The sequence below is a fragment of the Tarenaya hassleriana genome, unplaced genomic scaffold (assembly GCF_000463585.1).
Source record: "Tarenaya hassleriana unplaced genomic scaffold, ASM46358v1 Cleome11, whole genome shotgun sequence".
Taxonomy (NCBI): Eukaryota; Viridiplantae; Streptophyta; class Magnoliopsida; order Brassicales; family Cleomaceae; genus Tarenaya; species Tarenaya hassleriana.
In genome coordinates, this window is record NW_010961290.1 from 3,330,974 (window position 1) to 3,347,443 (window position 16,470).

Sequence of the window (16,470 nt, forward strand, 5' to 3'; positions counted from 1 at the left end):
CTTAGACAAAACAATATAATACAAAAAAAATCATGATTTAAATATTTGTAACGATTCCCGGACTTAGTTTCGTGCATTATGTTAAACTAATATTCAACCATTTTTTCATAAATATGTAAGATCATTTTTATAAATGCTTAAACTCATCTAATATAGATCTTGCTATAAAATAAATTTAAAATATATTTGACTAAAATTAGACCCAAAATAGCGGGGACAAAAGACAGCACATGATAGTTGGTCCATGTGTGCATTCTTTCCGCGTGTGTAGAAGAAAATATTTATGCATAAATTATGAAGATACCAAAATATTAAAGGAAATTAATGTTTTTTAATGCGAATGCTGAATATTAAGAATCTTCTAAATACACTGCGCCTAGTGTGAGATTATTTATTTTTTGGGTATAAAATAAAATAATTTGGTAGACATGCCAAAGTGTCCATGAAGTAGAACATGGTGTTACTATTATTATTATTATTATTATTATTATTATTATTATTATTATTATTATTATTATTATTATTATTATTATTATTATTAATGTATCTCTTGAGAGACTCTTTTTAAGAATATTATAAAAATGAAAACATAACTGGCAGTGACAAATCCGACAGAGAGGATAATCCAAAATATTTATATAAAAAACAATAATATGAAGCTTACAAATTCTCATAGACAGGCCTAATTTTAGTTATTTATATAGGATTTTTTTTAATAACATTGTTATTTATAATTTTCTTAATTCGAATTTAAATGCCTAAATTTCAAATAATATAGCTACCATAAATTATAGCTTTTTCTAATTTTTTTATTTTTCTACTGATATGTTTTACCTTAGAAAGACATTTTTCTTCGTGAAAAGAAGAAAGAAGATAAATCTCCATTTTGATTTCCCTCAAAAAGTTTTAAAAAAAAAAAAAAAGATCTGGAGAGTCAAAAGAAGGATCCAAAAGGAAGCGACACGTGGCAACTCAGCGTGAGTTCTGCGTCACCTCCGTGTGACTCGTCTCCGACTCGTTGCCGGTGACAAATTCATAATTCCCGAAATCCTTCCTCTCTATATATAATATTCGGATCAATCTCAGATCAAATCCAGACAAAATTCACTCTGATTTCTCGCGAACGGAGACCAGATATTCGGCTAAATCCAAGGTATACTGATGCAGAATTCCAGATTCTTCTTCCCCTTTTGATCGCTATCTCTGTTTTCCATTTTGGGTTAAACTTCTTTTCGTGTTTTCTCTGTTTGATTGATGTGTATTCCACTGAATTTCCATTTTACTCGCCGAGCTTCTGCGATTTCCATGAAAATTATGTCGGTTTCTGATGAAGATACGAATTGATTGCTATAATCTCACGAATGGAGCTGTGTGAAACCCATCTTCTGTTTCGGGTTCTTGTTAGATTCTTCGTTTAGTTCTCGTAATCTGCTGGGTTTTTAGATTTCTGGGTATCTCTAGCGTTGATCAGTGGTCGAATAAAATCTGATAAATCGTGGGGGGGGGGGGGAAGAGGGGAGGAAATGGTTCTGCATAATGTTCTGAGGCAATGTTGTTGATCATTTAAATTTCACTGAATACAAAAATCCAGATCTTAGGTTTTCAGATTACCTGAAGATTTGATCAACAATTGCGTTGTATCGATTTTCTCTGAGTGTTTTTTGGTTTTTCATTGGAATGACGCTGATATTCACTAGGTTTTCAGATTATCTTCATTACTGTTAGTGATGGGGAGAAAAATGTTCTGTTTTTCTTTTCTCTTTGTCCTTGCTTTTATGATTTGTTTGCCAATCTTGAATCATTCCCAAATGCTGAGAAATACTGATGGATCATATATCAGTGACATTGAATTCAGAAACGAATGTCGTGAAGCCTTGCTGCTTGTGGAATTTCAATTCTTTGGGTCTTGGATTAGTTGAATTCTGTAACTGTTGCTTATGCTTTTGGTGTTGTAATGATCTGTTGTAATAATCCTACCCGAAAATCCCAGTTAAACTATGTCGTTCCCTTGAGTTTCTATAGTGAGGATAATCGGATTCTAGGAGTTGTGTTGAGCAGTTGTAAAAATATGTGTCATGCTTGGTTGAGATTACATTGATTCGAGTTCTCTAATAAACAGAAACATTATTGGGTTTGATAGGATATGAAGGAGCTTCTTGTTAGTCTTCATGAGTTTGCTAACCATGAGCATAACAAAGGGTTTTTGTCTATCTCAGGGAAGCCAAGCCATGGCATCAGAGGAAGAAAATGTCAAGAAAGAGAAACTTCATGTGAAAATGAAGAGTAAGGATTTGGAGCCGATTGAGAAGGGAGAAAAGGTTGAGGTGGAGATGGAATTGAAGACTAAATCAGTTGAGAAGGTGAAGAAACATAAGGGTGGATCAGAGGAGGAGAAGGAGTTAGAAGAAAGCAAAGTTGGGAACAAGAAAGATGAAAAAATGAAGAACAAAGATGAGGATGAGTTATGTAAGAAGGAAAGAAAGGAGAAGAAAGAAAAGGAAGAATCAAAGGTTAAAGAAGAAAAGAAGAAGAAGAAAAAGAAAAAGAAAGAGGACGATGAACATAAGGAAGGAGATGGAGAAGAAAAGGAGGACAATAAGAAGAAGAAAGACGAAGATGTAACAGATGAAGAAAACAAAGAAGAACAAAAGAAGAAATTGAAAGTGAAGGAAGAAGACGAGGATGATAAGGAGAAAAAGGAGGGGAAGGACAAAGATGATGAACAGAAGGAAGGAGGTGAAAAGGAGAAAGACAAGAAGAAAAAGGAGAAGAAGAAGGAAGATGTAACAAATGAAGAGAAAAAGAAGAAGGGGAAGCAAGACGACGAAAACGACAAGGAAGAAAAGAAAAAGAAAGATAAGAAGACGAAGGACAAGGGTGGTGAGAAAGACGAAGAAAAGGAAGAAAAGAAAAAAAAGACACAGGAGAAGAAAAATCAGGGGGAAGAAGATGAAAATAAAGATGAGAAAAAGAAATCAAAGAAAATTGAAAGCAAGAAAGAAGGGGACGAAAAGGAGAAGAAATCTGAGACTGAAGTTGCTGTCAGAGAGATTGCATTAGAGGGGCAGGGGGCTGAAGAAGAAGAAAGGAAGCAGAAAGATATAGCAGAAGAGAAGAAAGAAGACAAAAAGAAGATGAAGAAGAAGAAAGAGCTGGAGGGAGAAGATGAAGATAAAGAAGAAAAGGAGGAGGAGGAGAAGAAAGATAAGGAGAGGAAGGATGATGATGACGCAACAGATGAGAAAGGAGAGGAAGGTAAGAAAAAGAAAGAGGAAAAGAAGAAGAAGAAGAAAGATAAAGGGGAGAAGGATGATGAGGAGGAGAGGAAAGAAGACAAAAAGAAGTCAGAGAAAAAGGAGAGTAAGAAAGGCGGAGATGAAGAACAGAAGAAAGCCGAGACTGAAGCTGAAGCCAGGGAGATTAAAAAAGAAGGATCAGATGCTGAAAGAGGGCAGATGCCAAAAGATGAGAAGAAGAGAAAACTTGATGATACCAAGAAGAAGAGTACGGCCGTTGATAAACTGAGAAAGAAGCTGGAGAAAATCAACAACAAAATAGAAGCTCTCATGGAGGAAAAAGCCGTCGTTATGAATCAGATTAAAGAAGCAGAGGCAGAGACGAAACATAATGTCGCATGAATGAACGAGGAATCCTAAGCAAGGTATGAATGAACGGACAAGACAATGCATCATCTGTATCGAACTGATGCCTTTTGCTGTGATTTTTTTCTTCTCTTTCTTTTGGGATGTGATAAATTTTCATCTGTAGTCTTATGTTATGCATGTTGTAATAAGCGTATGTGCTTGATTGTCCCTTCAGTGTATATGAACTTCATTTCTCTAATGAAAGGGCGGCCAGTTTCATTCTCCATTGAAAAGTTCCTCCATAATGGAATCTATCTCGTTTCGGGTGGTCATCTTTTGTAATGTGGGCTTGCAGCAATGGAGTTCACATATGAACAATGCAGACATATTATGAAGATGAACATGTCCCAAGTGTTCCGTTTTCTCTCCCCTTCTCTCAGTTTTCGGTGTATCGTTTCCTTTAATCCTCATTGATCCATCATAAGAATTAATAGCGTATAGGACTAATTAATGCAAATGCAATGAAGGTAGTAGAGGTTGAAATTATATGATAGTAATACGTCGCATTTCTCCACCCATGCCATCTTCTCAAGTGCAGCAGATGTATTGTGCTTTCCCTTATGTTATATGTTATTTCTTGAAATAGTGTGACGATATATTTTACATTAACACAGCAAACACAAACGATGAATATATATATATATATATATATATATATAATAGCTTAATATACAAGTTTAGCACCAAATAGATAATTAAAAATAATGCATCATCATAACCGCATATCTCATTAACTAGAACGAAATAAGAAAACATGTATCGTTTTTCAACGGTGATTATCCAAAATACCTTCCTGCTAAAACTACTTCTACACATACGCTCCTCTAGATGTGATCATGTGACCAAAATAACGGTGTGGTCACGTGATGGTCATATTGATCATAACGTTAAATTTTGATGATTACACCAAGTCACCATGATCACATCTTATATATCACACTAATCATTTGGTGAAATCATCAAATTTTTTACGTTGTGACCAATGTGACTATCATGTGACTATATAGTTATTCTGATCACATGATCATATCTGTAATATGATCACATTTGGAGGAATGTATATGTAGAAGTAGTTTTAGCGGAAGGTGAGTATTTTGGATATTTTGCTTCTTTAGGGCACATATTAAAAAAATTGCTTATTACAGGCAATAACGACCGATCGAATCTGCAACAGATTTATAGAGAAATGAATTGTATATAAGTACACACATATATATACATCTATATATATATATATATATTGATCCAAGATTTTCGAGGCACGAGAAAACAATTTCCGAGGCATGTCTCTGATCATTGGACACAAGAATGAAACCCAAAAAAGTTACAAAACGGAATGGATCTACAAATCTTTACGTATCATGTACGTAGATATGTATATTTATGCGTGTATACGTGCATACATACATATATATACATAATATTCATATTTATAAATAAATTTTGTTACACTGCTGGGGGGAAAACGAAGGAAAGAAGATAAAACAAAGTACTCAATTATTTATACGTAATATACATACCTTGTTCTTGATTCGAAACTGTAAATATTTGCTAGGAAAAGCTTGGTGTGAGGAATGAAGCCTGGTCCGAGATCGTTTTCTATAATCCTAACAAAAATATATATATATATATATATATATATGTGTGTGTGTGGATGTACATGCACATACATACAGTATATAGGGGTGGGTGCGTGTGTGTATGTATATATATGTAGCATATATTGATCTTATACGAAGAAGCCAAAGGATCTTGGATCAAGCCTCATTCCAAACCCCAGTTTTCCATTTTCTTATACTTCATTGATTCCAAAAGCCATCTCTTCTTCTCTCTCTCTCTCTCTCTCTCTCTCTCTCATTCAACACGCAGATACGTAAAGAAAATACATACTGAAAAGAAAGCAAAGCAAAGGAAATGCTAAAATAGAGAGAGAGAGAGAGAGAGAGAGAGAGAGAGAGAGAGAGAGAGAGAGAGAGAGAGATGGGGAAAAGAACAAGTTAACCAGAGGGAGAAGAATAACATATAGCAAATGAAATAGTTGAATTTATTTTTAAAAATTCAGTATAATTTCTTAATTAAAAAAAGTACATATATAAAATAAATATCCACATTATGTAATGGAAAAAGCTGGTGGGTTTTGGAAGGATGATGTTGTCTTCTTCTAACAGTGTTATTGTTTCTTTCTGTCTGTTCTTTTTTTTTTAAATTGGCAAACTTATTTATTCTTGGGAAAAAACCCTAAAAATTCCTGAACTTGTATTTTGGAGTAATATTAATTCCTAAACTTGTAGAGGTGCCTATTAATTCCCAAACTTACAAAATTGAACACGTTAAATCCTGAACTTGTTAAACGGTTCCATATTTGTTTATATCATTATTTGGTCAAAAAAACGAGTTGACCAATCCGACGTGGCTCGCCACGTCACGCGACATGTCGGATCGGTCAACTCGTTTTTTTGACAAAATAACGCTATGGACGAATATGAAACCGTTTAACAAGTTTAGGATTTAATGTGTTCAATTTTGCAAGTTTGGGAATTAATACGCACTTCTACAAATTTAGGAATTAATATTATTCCAAAATACAAGTTTAGGAATTTTTAGGGTTTTTTCCATTTATTCTTTCTATATCTATAGCCTTTCACTGCTAAAACAAAAGGACACGAAAAAGGTTTGAAGAACGAAAATCAAAGCTTAACTTCTGAGTTTTTTTATATATTTAATTTGCATGTTTTCATACAAATTAAATCCGTTCATCTTACATTATTAAAATTCAATAAATATTTAGAAAGGGATTTAGGAATTTGTAGTGAGTGAGACTTAAAGTAGGAAGATTTAAATAGAAAGAGACAAAAGGGAAATGGAATAGTATCTTCATAATAAAAAAAATGATCCATTAAATGAAAATAAACTTCTTTAATAAGATAAATTTTTTAAAAAATATTAATGAATGATACAAGTATATTGTTTATTTTTTAAACAAAAAAAGTATATTGTTTATTTTGTCTTTTTAAAATTTAATTTCAGATGATTTATCACCACCAAGTACATAATATTTTTTTCTCCATTATTGTTGCCATTTTCTCATGATATTCATATAACAGAACGGAGGGTATGCGTACCTTTATATTACTCCAATATAATTATTATCAAAGCTAAAATCAATTTTATTGGCCAAAACTTATCATGTGATACCTGCACTTGGAAATGTCGGTCCAAATTATTGATCCATCACTTTCAATGGTATAATTAGCGAGAGCATAAAGTTTTAACAAAAAAAAAATGATAAAAGTAAAATACAATAATACTTACGATTATGAAATTGCTCTTCCATTAGGGTTTCGGTCACGAAGGGAACGTAGTGTACGAACAAATTAATGGGTCAAAAAATGTGACCCTTGGAAATAAAGAAAGGACTATCCATACTTTTCGTTTTGAATATATTTTCCCCTAGATATAGACTATTTGACAAAAAAAATTATATAAATAATTGGATCGACATATTAATGAAATTAATTTCAGAATGATTCAACAAAAAAAAATGGAAAGAAAATGAATTTGATGCGGTTCTCGAAATGGGTATTTTTCTTTTCGCTGTTTTCTCGTCTTTCCAAACAGCCGATTCGATAATTAAGCCATCGTTATCGAGAAAAGCCTAAAAGGAAGATAATTGTCCCCAAAAAGTTCACATGAACAATTTGTTTGACTCAACAACGTGTTGATGTCCAGGGTGGCCAATTCGGGTTTCCGTTCAGATTTGATTCGGTTATATTCGGATTCGATTATTTCGATTATAGAAAAACTATAACCATTCGGTTTTTATATAAATTCCGGTTCGGTTCGGTTATTTTTTTGAGATAGCTAGATTGAATTTATCTCTGGTTTTTGTCCCCGCAACCTGACCTGCTCTCGCAACTTTGCTGAAAGCACCACTGAACCATGCAGCTCCTGCAGTAACATATCTGTGCAGATGCAGAAGCCGAAAATCAGAATTCTTCAACCAGATAATATTTCGTCGATTGTCACCATCCGATAGAGTAGAGCCAATTGTAGTTGCGATGAAAAAAAAAGGCTTATCTTGTCAACAGAGGTGTATACATGAATTCATGGAATTTATAATCTCTACTCAAGACAAAACTGCATGAAGTTTAAACTTTTCGAAAAGGCCACATTTTTCCAACTACAATGGATTGAAAAAACACATTTCAGAGTTATTAAAATATCGATTGGCATGTAAAAGTTCGGATATTTTAGGTGGTGCAAGTATATTGAGGTGGTTAATGATCAAGGGATGATAAACTCTCCTGCATTCTGAAAGATGGTTAATTGGTAATTAATATGTGTGGTGAAAAGCAATTTATGTTCCAAGAGAAAATCAGAGGAAAGAATTTCAGACCTGCTTGATTTGACAGCAGAACCCGTGTCATTTAATTTCTTCTCTGCTGCAAATATTGCTGCCATGGTTTTATCGGAGACTTGAAGCCTTTGATCAACAGATTTTACTTTCTCATTAACAGCTGAAATCCCGACCGTCAATTTCTCTGTAAGTCGAACTCTCTTGTCAAAGGACATGACTTTGGCTGAAGCACTGGCTGTTAATCTGTGCTTTTCATCGAACTCCTTTGCTTTGTTCACTGCATCTTGTCTGAGTGCAGAACCTTTTGCCAAAACAGTTGCTACCACATCTTGTGCTTTGCTGACATATGCTCGACCAGAGCCGTCAATGGACGTTTTTGGCTGCCAAGAGTGATTATTCAACACATTCATATGAGAGGAAAGCATTTTGAAAATCATCCCACAGAAAAGTTGGTATATAATTTCTAGAAGATGTTACTGTAAATGAGACCATTTTATAAAAGGAGCGATCTGCTTTACTCTTCTACCTCAGGAGATTTCTACTGACTAGAGGCTTTAAAAACTCTGTTCAAAATTTTTTTTTTCCGGAAATAGCCACTCAACCTTTCCTGCCAAATTTGTATAAAATAAAACGGGAGCAGTTCTTATAAAATGATCTTTTTAGCTGTTATCCAAGCCCTGCCTGCTTCAGACAACTGCCAAGAAAATAAGCTTGGACGGTACAAATCCCTTTAAATTTTATCAAATGATTCCTAAAAAAGGATTTTTTTTTGAAAGCATATCTGTAGAGAAACTGTTGCACGAAAGAACTCTATTAATGTTATTCCTCACCTCAATTGTCGCCGCACTACTCTCTGGAGGAGCCATTGACACTGAGCACTCGAAACAAATAAAAGGACAGGCAGATATGCCAACCATAATCACCTATATGCATCGCATTCACTGTACCCGAACAGATCATTTATCAATATCTCCAGCAACTATCCATCAACTAGAATTCCCTCGCTCCCCAAACGTTTTGGAAGAGAACATTTCGGTCATTATGTGTTTCAGAATTCACCCGATTTGAGTAAAACATATCGAACTGGACAACGATCACTAAACAAGTCACCCAAATTTAACTAAACACAGATAGCTTCATCCCATTTACAAAAAAAAAAATCAGATAGAATCTTCTTGTTCTCCCATGTCCCAATATAATTAAACAAAAGCTAACAAATAATCACCCAATTTCAATGTCCACCTTCAGTTCTAACACAATCAATTCCACGAACAGAAATGCTTCCAAGAACCCTACAAATCTTGGGTCAGATAAACTAAAAGCATTCTTAGATTAAGCAATATATACCAAAGGAAGACAATGAAATCAAAGTCATATACCGATAACAATAACGCGATTTCAAGAGCTTTAGGGTCTTTAAACGTAACATATGCGATTCTGGACCTCCCAGCTTCTCTGCACACAAAATCCCAACATCACAAACAATTGGATTAACCTCAAATTTCTACCACAACCCATAAAATTAGCAAATACTCGCAAAAGCAACAACAAATCAGCGAAAGAACAAAAACGTAAACAACATAGCAAAGCCATGAAAATCTACCACGAGCCCAGGGGAAGAAAAACTTACCCTTGGATCTCAATGTGTTCGATGTCGCCTGAAAAGGAGAAAAACTCGTGAATCTCTCTCTCGGTTGCTAGATCTGAAACGCTCTTTACTTGAACAGTTCTCGTCTGGAAACAATTTTTCAAAAAAAATGTCAGTTACCCAAATCACTCAGCTACAAAAAATTGAATTGACATGAAATTCATCGTCTTTCTTACTTGGGTATCAAGCAAAGTGAAGCTTACCTGCATTGTAGAAGAAGAATTGGCTTCGATTCTTCAACTCAAATGGAGAGAGAGAGAGAGAGAGAGAGAGAGAGAGAGAGAGAGAGGAGAATGATTTTAATTTGTATAGAGCGATATCTCTCTGTCCAGCTTTACATGGGTATTATCTCTGGCATATCGTTTTTCTATCTTTTATATCTTCTTTCCTATTTTACCCCTCATTTATATTTCTATTTTCTAAACTATCCTTCCTTTCAAAATTAGTGTCAAGAACTTCAACTTTTTTTTCATATTGGAGTGGATGAAGTTAAAGAGATTTAACATTCATTTTTAATATAAAATCAAATTATTTAATTACATAAATTATTTTTTTTGGCTTGACGTGAACCATCGATTTTTACCATTTGTAGAGTGTGCTCTTAGAATACATTAACACTCTTTGCGCGACATAAGGACAGTTATGTGATATCCAAAGCAGGATAAGGGTAAAATTGTAATTTAAATAGTCCCACGGTCACCGGTGATTCTTTGACTTGGGTCAACCGTCCATCGTCTTTGAACATAGGGTAGCCGACCAGGTGCGGACGTGGACTCATTAGGTGATGTATTTATTTCCTTTTTTAAAAACAATTGCACATGTTCATACTAAATTATTTCTTACGGTTAAATAAAAATTTTGTGATTATGTGAAGCAACGAAGATAATAAAAAAATAGGGGAAAAAAGGATGTTACCGTTGAAAAAGTTTATTTGATGTTATTTTATAATTAGGGTTTCTAATAAAAGGGGCACTTGTAATGAAATGAAAAACTGATCAAATGTCATCATATAGCATTTGAACCGTGGCAGACCACATGAAATATCCAAATTTAATTATTACAGGAAAAAAAGGAAATTTATGTCTGTCGAAACCATAATGTTTTAAAAAGGACAGATATCTGGAATTATATTAGAGGAAAATTTTAAATTAATGAATACGAATTACATAAAAATAATAATAAATATTTTTTAAGTTAACTATTTTTCAATAAATATTTTTAATAAAACTGAATTTAAATCGAACTGAGTTCCATACAAATCCAAATGTAATATGAAAAAAAAAGATACAGTATTTCTAATACAAAGATATTAAATTAAAAACATCCAGCCAGGTAAATGGGCTGAGAGCCTTGAGCAAATATGAGCCCAGGAATTAATGGGCCAAACATGAAGATGGTCCAAATAAGGCCCAAACTAAAGTCCATATTCATGAGATTGAACGGAACGAAATATTTCCTTGATATTGTCGGCACGGCCATAATACTATTGTTTTATTTTGATTTCATCTCATTGCGCGGTTTCTTTCCAATAGCCAATAAAAATAAAATCGATGAATTTCATTTCTATCTGTTTTGTATCCAACTGAATATTTTGTAAGGTGAGAAAAGAAATAAAGCATATTAGGATTATAAAACACATAAAACGAAAATCCAGATACTATAAAAAGAGAAAATCTGAAATATTAATTTACATGATGAGAAATGATAATAAAAAAAATCCCATTTAGGTAGAAATTATCTAAAATATCTGTATTAAAATATAAGAAAAAAATATTTAAAATATTGTTAGTTTTTATAAAGTAAAATATCTTTATTTCTCTCCAAATATATATTCATAAAATAGTTTTAAAATTAAAAACATATAGTTTGAAAATTCGATTTTTTTTTACCCGTTGAAAATGATTGTTTTTAGATATTTAGAAAAGAAATATTATTTTAAAGGGACGGGTATACAAAAAGTTTGATGAAAAAGAGAAGAGAAATGCTACGTACATTCATAGTCTAGTTGGAAATCCATTGAAGCTTGTCGCTACCAAACAAAAAATATGTCACATGGACGATAGACCCTTTTCAAATTCCACCCAAAAGTACGTCTCTCTCTTCTATGCATTACACATTTTATTTTATTATATATATTATAACCTTTTTTCTCAATTTTAGCATCATTACTCGCTTTGGAAGACTTTAACATTTTGTTTTGTGGTGTCCAAACGATATGATCAAGGCCCCACACTTATGTTGTTTTCAAATTCCAGGAAAATTATAATTATTAATTTATTCTGAGGTTATTGCATACCTAAAACTGTTACACTTGTTTTATACTCAAGTTACATATTATTGACGATAATACTGATATTTTTTTATAAATAAAATAATTTGTTTAGTTTATGAGATAATTTGATTTCATGGCCCAATTAATTAATATTGTCCAACGATGCCATAGAAATAGTTTCATAACCAAACGAATTATGCAATGTCATTTCAACAAATTTTTAATAACATGAACCTCGCATAATAGCAAGTTTTGTGTGAAATAATATTCAAAGTTATTATAAATATATATTGTTTGATATTGTGGTGCTAAATTACAAATTTCGTGTAAATATTAAGATTTTGCATATGAGGCTATATAACAAACAAAGGTACAAAAAGGGAAAAGATTCCGTTCTTGCTTTCCAAGTCATCTCCACTTTGTCCTAGCACAAAGTCATGGAAGTGCATTACCTTTTGGTAGACTCGTCTTCATCTGCCATGGCTTCCTTCGAGAGAGAATGCAGAGAGATCCACGAATCTTGCGGAAGAAAAGCCGATTTGATTCGATCTTTGGCCGCGAGAACGAAGATCGAACGCAAGCAGATCCGAGACACCTACAGGAAAATGTACGGTCAAGAATTGGCAAACGTTCTTCTCCTTCAAAAGAACAGGGAAGATGACATGATCTCGCATGCATTGTGGCTGTGGATGCTTGAACCACACGCCCGTGACGCCGTGATAGCCCGAGAGGCCCTTGACCGAGCCGGAGATATCGATTTCAAGGCCCTCGTAGAGATATTCTCGGGTCGGAAATCGAATCATATCGATATGATCAGACAAGTGTATCAAGAACGGTACAAGAGGAACATTGATCAAGACATCGTCAACATTGAACCTCCACACCCTTATCAAAAGGCGAGATTTTGAAGCTTACCCATTTTTTATTTTGCGGAAAAAATCAAAGGGTTTTCGTTTTCTATTCCGAAAACCATTGATTTCGTTTCCAGAAGTAGAAAGCATCATTAACCGGCTCTCTCTCGGTTCGGTTGATATTTTCAATAGCAATTTACATATATATTACCTTATGGGAGAAATTTGGCGATCTTTGGAGAGATTTAGAAAAAATTTGGCGATTTTTATTTTTTTCCGAAAATCTTTGAATCTGACGAAGAAGACGACTCGTGGTTTTATATTGCGTTTTGCGACGGAATTTTCCGTCGCAATCCGTCACAAAATGAAATTTATTTACGCGCCAAAATTCAAAAAATTTCGTCGAAAACCGAAACCAAATACATTGCGACGGAATATTCTGTCGCAATCCATCGCAATTTTTATTTTCCGTCGCAAATCATCTATTTCTTTGTTGTGACAAAATTATCCGTTGCAAACCGTAGCAAATTGCGACGGATTTTGCGACTGTTTGCGACGGATAATTTTTTTCCACGTTCTGTCGTAAAATCGTCATATTTCGTCGCAATTTTCTGTGCGACGGAAATTTATGTCGCAAATTCTGTCACTATATACAGGTTTTTTTGTAGTGTAATATCCTGAGATCCCCGTAAATGTAAGAGTTTAACATTCAAAACTCAAGACGTGTCTGATGTAAACGTAGGTTTTCAACGTCATTGGGATAAAATTTAACATATGAATTCAAGCATATTTTCAAAATTAAACAGTAGATAGATCCATACCTCTTGAAATCTCATGAAACTCATCGGCTGCGCCCCGATTGTCTTCTTCTATCCATTCCCCGGTACAGTTCTCTTTGGAAGCTTCAACATGAAATTCGGACTCTAAAGATCGTCCTTATTAGAGAAGGGCAATACAAATAAAACTCAACCAAGCACATAAATTTCAAATTAAGATGCCTAATCAAGGAAAATCTAGCAAATGATGGGTTTATTGACCAACATGAGAAGGGTATTCGCTTGATATCCTGAAATTCCTAAAGCTATATGAAAACATCAACTCAGATGAATAAGCAGACTTAGCTTGACATAGCTTCAAAGGGTTTTCGTTTTCTATTCCGAAAACCATTGATTTCGTTTCCAGAAGTAGAAAGCATCATTAACCGGCTCTCTCTCGGTTCGGTTGATATTTTCAATAGCAATTTGAGTCATCTGGACCTCATCGAAGCCAAAATCTAACTCCAGTTCAGTTCGGGTTTCTCTCCGGTTAACGCTAAACCGATTTTACGTGCATTCGTGTAAAATTCTTCCTACAGATTCTACTGGCACTGGCAGCTTCTCACAAGGGCCACGAAGCGGAAGTGAGCGAACACATAGCGAAATGCGACGCGAAGAGGCTCTACGAGAGCGGGGAAGGAAGAAGAGGAGCCTTAGATGAAGCCGTCGTGGTCGAGATCTTCACCAAACGAAGCATTCCTCAGCTAAAACTCAACTTCTCCTTCTACAAACACATCTACGGACATGGTTATGCTCAGGTGAATACATACATACATACATACATATATATATTAACCATTATCAGTTGAAAATTAGATCGTTAATATACATTTGAAATTAATAGCTATACCTACCAAGGTTGATTTTGAAAGAGAAAACGACAAGACAACCTAGGTATATATATATATAGTGTTGTTGTATAATAACTATAGGATTATTGAATGGGCTAAATAAGCCCACCACCGACGTTTTTAAATGGTCCGCCCAACCATGCTGACGAGTACGTGGAAATTTCATCTTATCCCACGTCAGCATTTTTCTGACGTGGCACGGATACTTCTTTCGGGGTTGGAACACGAGTGTGTAACGCGGCATCGCGGCAGTCTACGGGAAAGCGTTAGGTGGGCTTTCCCATTTGGCCAGCCAAAGAATATATATATAATATATTCCATACCTTTTCCACGCAAAAATTAAAAAAAAAAAGATACAAAATTTGTCATTTTATTTTATTTAGATTGGTATTATTTTATTAATTTAAAAATTGAGTAGATAAATAATATGAACATTTCATCGAGGGCTAAAATGTTTGTCTCCTGTGGTTCCGGTGTCTCTTGTACGTAAAAGTGGCTGAAGAAGGATAATCATATGGAATTTAAGGAGGCTGTAAGAGTTGTTACCAAGTGCATATGCGACCCTCCCAAGTATTATGCACAGGTATTCATATATACATATATATTGAAAAATTGAAGGTTGTTATGGCGAATGAATGGATTCTTGAAAAAAATAATTTTTTATTTAATTGAAATTTTAACCATAAGAATTTGATACGTTTAAGTGTTTTCGATTGTGAAGGAGTTACACGCAAGCATAAGAGGATTCAACAACAAAAGCAAAGCAGATGTAACACGGATCATGGTGAGCAGAGGAGACATAGACATGGATGATATCAAGAGAGAATTCACAGGGAAATATGGGGTCCAATTAAAAGATTCGATTTCTGAGAATATTCCCTGTGGTTTCTACAAAGACTTTCTCCTTGCTCTGGCCTCTAATTGAAACCAAAACGTTTTCTCTCATTTTTTTTTTTTGGGTAACCGGGTTTCCTGGGCCGAGGCCCAGACTAATCCCAGGGCCGGGAGTCAGCCATGTGATTTGAATTATGCGCTCCCTCCCCAGCCTGAAGTTCGAACTCGGGGCGGAACAGACGTTTTTTCTCTCATTTTCTTAATCAGTTACTAGTTTTTGTCCTTTTTTTAAATATATGTTTATATATTCGAGTTATAATGTAATTATTTCCTCTTGTTGTGTTTGAATGTATATCGTCTTCACGAAGAAAATAGATTTCGATCATAATTATGTAACCTCTATAGGAGAGATATTATTATTAGAATATTATCATATCATTATGATTTACCCTAGATATTATGCCTAGAATATTCTATTGTATTTTGCTATATATTATGATGTATTCTTTCTATTATTAATTATAGAAAAACATTTTCCCTATTATGGTATCAGAGCTTTGGTTTTTGTTTTAGATTTTTTTTTCATCAACAATGGTGGTTGAATCCCAAAGCGACGATGAAGATGATGATATATACTAAATCCAATAGTATTATCACCTTGAGTATCGTTTTAAATTTATTTTGCTCTTTTTTTTTCCTTCTATTTTCTTTCTCTGACGGCGGTGTTCATCACCGTCAACCCTAGGTGATGTGCATTTTTTTAACGATGATGTTCGTCTATCGACGTCAACCCTAGCCGATGTGCTACTCTTTTTTTTCTATAATTAATAATGAAAAGAATACATCATAATATATAGCAAAATACAATAGAATATTCTATGCATAATATCTAGGGTAAATCATAATCATATCAATGATAATATTCTAATAATAATATCTTCCTATAACCTTCCACTTATCTCATGTATAAAAACTGATCGGATATATGGTTTTAAACTATTTTTTTATGCGAATTGGATATAACATAAATGAAAAATCAAAGGAAAAAAAATTTGTTTTCAATTAGATATTTTTATGAATCCGAATTAATCGAATTAAAATCCTACATAAAAATCGAATAGCTATAACGATTTCAAAGTTATCGTTTCAGATCAAAGCGTTTATATATAGTTTATATATACGTATATTATAACAAATG

At 33.9% G+C, this 16,470-nt stretch overlaps 3 protein-coding genes and 1 long non-coding RNA gene across 5 annotated transcripts; 2 read left to right on the plus strand and 2 right to left on the minus strand.

The window, feature by feature from the left end:
* Positions 1 to 975: 975 nt before the first annotated feature.
* LOC104805770 (myb-like protein X) lies at positions 976 to 3,868 on the plus strand. Of its 2 annotated transcripts, none has more exons than XM_010530444.2 (2): positions 976 to 1,153; positions 2,199 to 3,868. In XM_010530444.2, exon 2 carries the CDS (start codon positions 2,229 to 2,231, stop codon positions 3,636 to 3,638), a length of 1,410 nt encoding a protein of 469 aa, XP_010528746.1. In that variant the 5' UTR covers positions 976 to 1,153; positions 2,199 to 2,228; the 3' UTR covers positions 3,639 to 3,868. The 2 variants fall into 2 exon arrangements, with proteins under 2 accessions (XP_010528746.1, XP_010528745.1); XM_010530443.2 differs by having other exon boundaries at positions 979 to 1,153; positions 2,217 to 3,868.
* Positions 3,869 to 7,488: 3,620 nt separating this feature from the next.
* On the minus strand, positions 7,489 to 8,870 carry LOC104805993 (binding partner of ACD11 1-like). The gene is made up of 3 exons (XM_010530710.1): positions 8,832 to 8,870; positions 8,041 to 8,381; positions 7,489 to 7,606 (listed from the first exon to the last, which is right to left on the minus strand). The coding sequence occupies exons 1-3, from the start codon at positions 8,865 to 8,867 to the stop codon at positions 7,489 to 7,491; spliced, it is 495 nt and encodes a 164-aa protein (XP_010529012.1). The 5' UTR covers positions 8,868 to 8,870.
* Positions 8,871 to 8,878: 8 nt separating this feature from the next.
* Positions 8,879 to 9,968, minus strand: LOC104805771. The gene is made up of 4 exons (XR_770559.2): positions 9,853 to 9,968; positions 9,632 to 9,735; positions 9,381 to 9,456; positions 8,879 to 9,293 (listed from the first exon to the last, which is right to left on the minus strand). It is a non-coding gene; the product is annotated as an uncharacterized LOC104805771 (long non-coding RNA).
* A 2,293-nt stretch (positions 9,969 to 12,261) lies between these two features.
* LOC104805772 (annexin A13-like) lies at positions 12,262 to 15,668 on the plus strand. Its single transcript, XM_010530445.2, has 4 exons — positions 12,262 to 12,817; positions 14,127 to 14,345; positions 14,932 to 15,021; positions 15,160 to 15,668. Exons 1-4 carry the CDS (start codon positions 12,359 to 12,361, stop codon positions 15,361 to 15,363), a joined length of 972 nt encoding a protein of 323 aa, XP_010528747.1. The 5' UTR covers positions 12,262 to 12,358; the 3' UTR covers positions 15,364 to 15,668.
* The last annotated feature ends 802 nt before the right edge of the window (positions 15,669 to 16,470 follow it).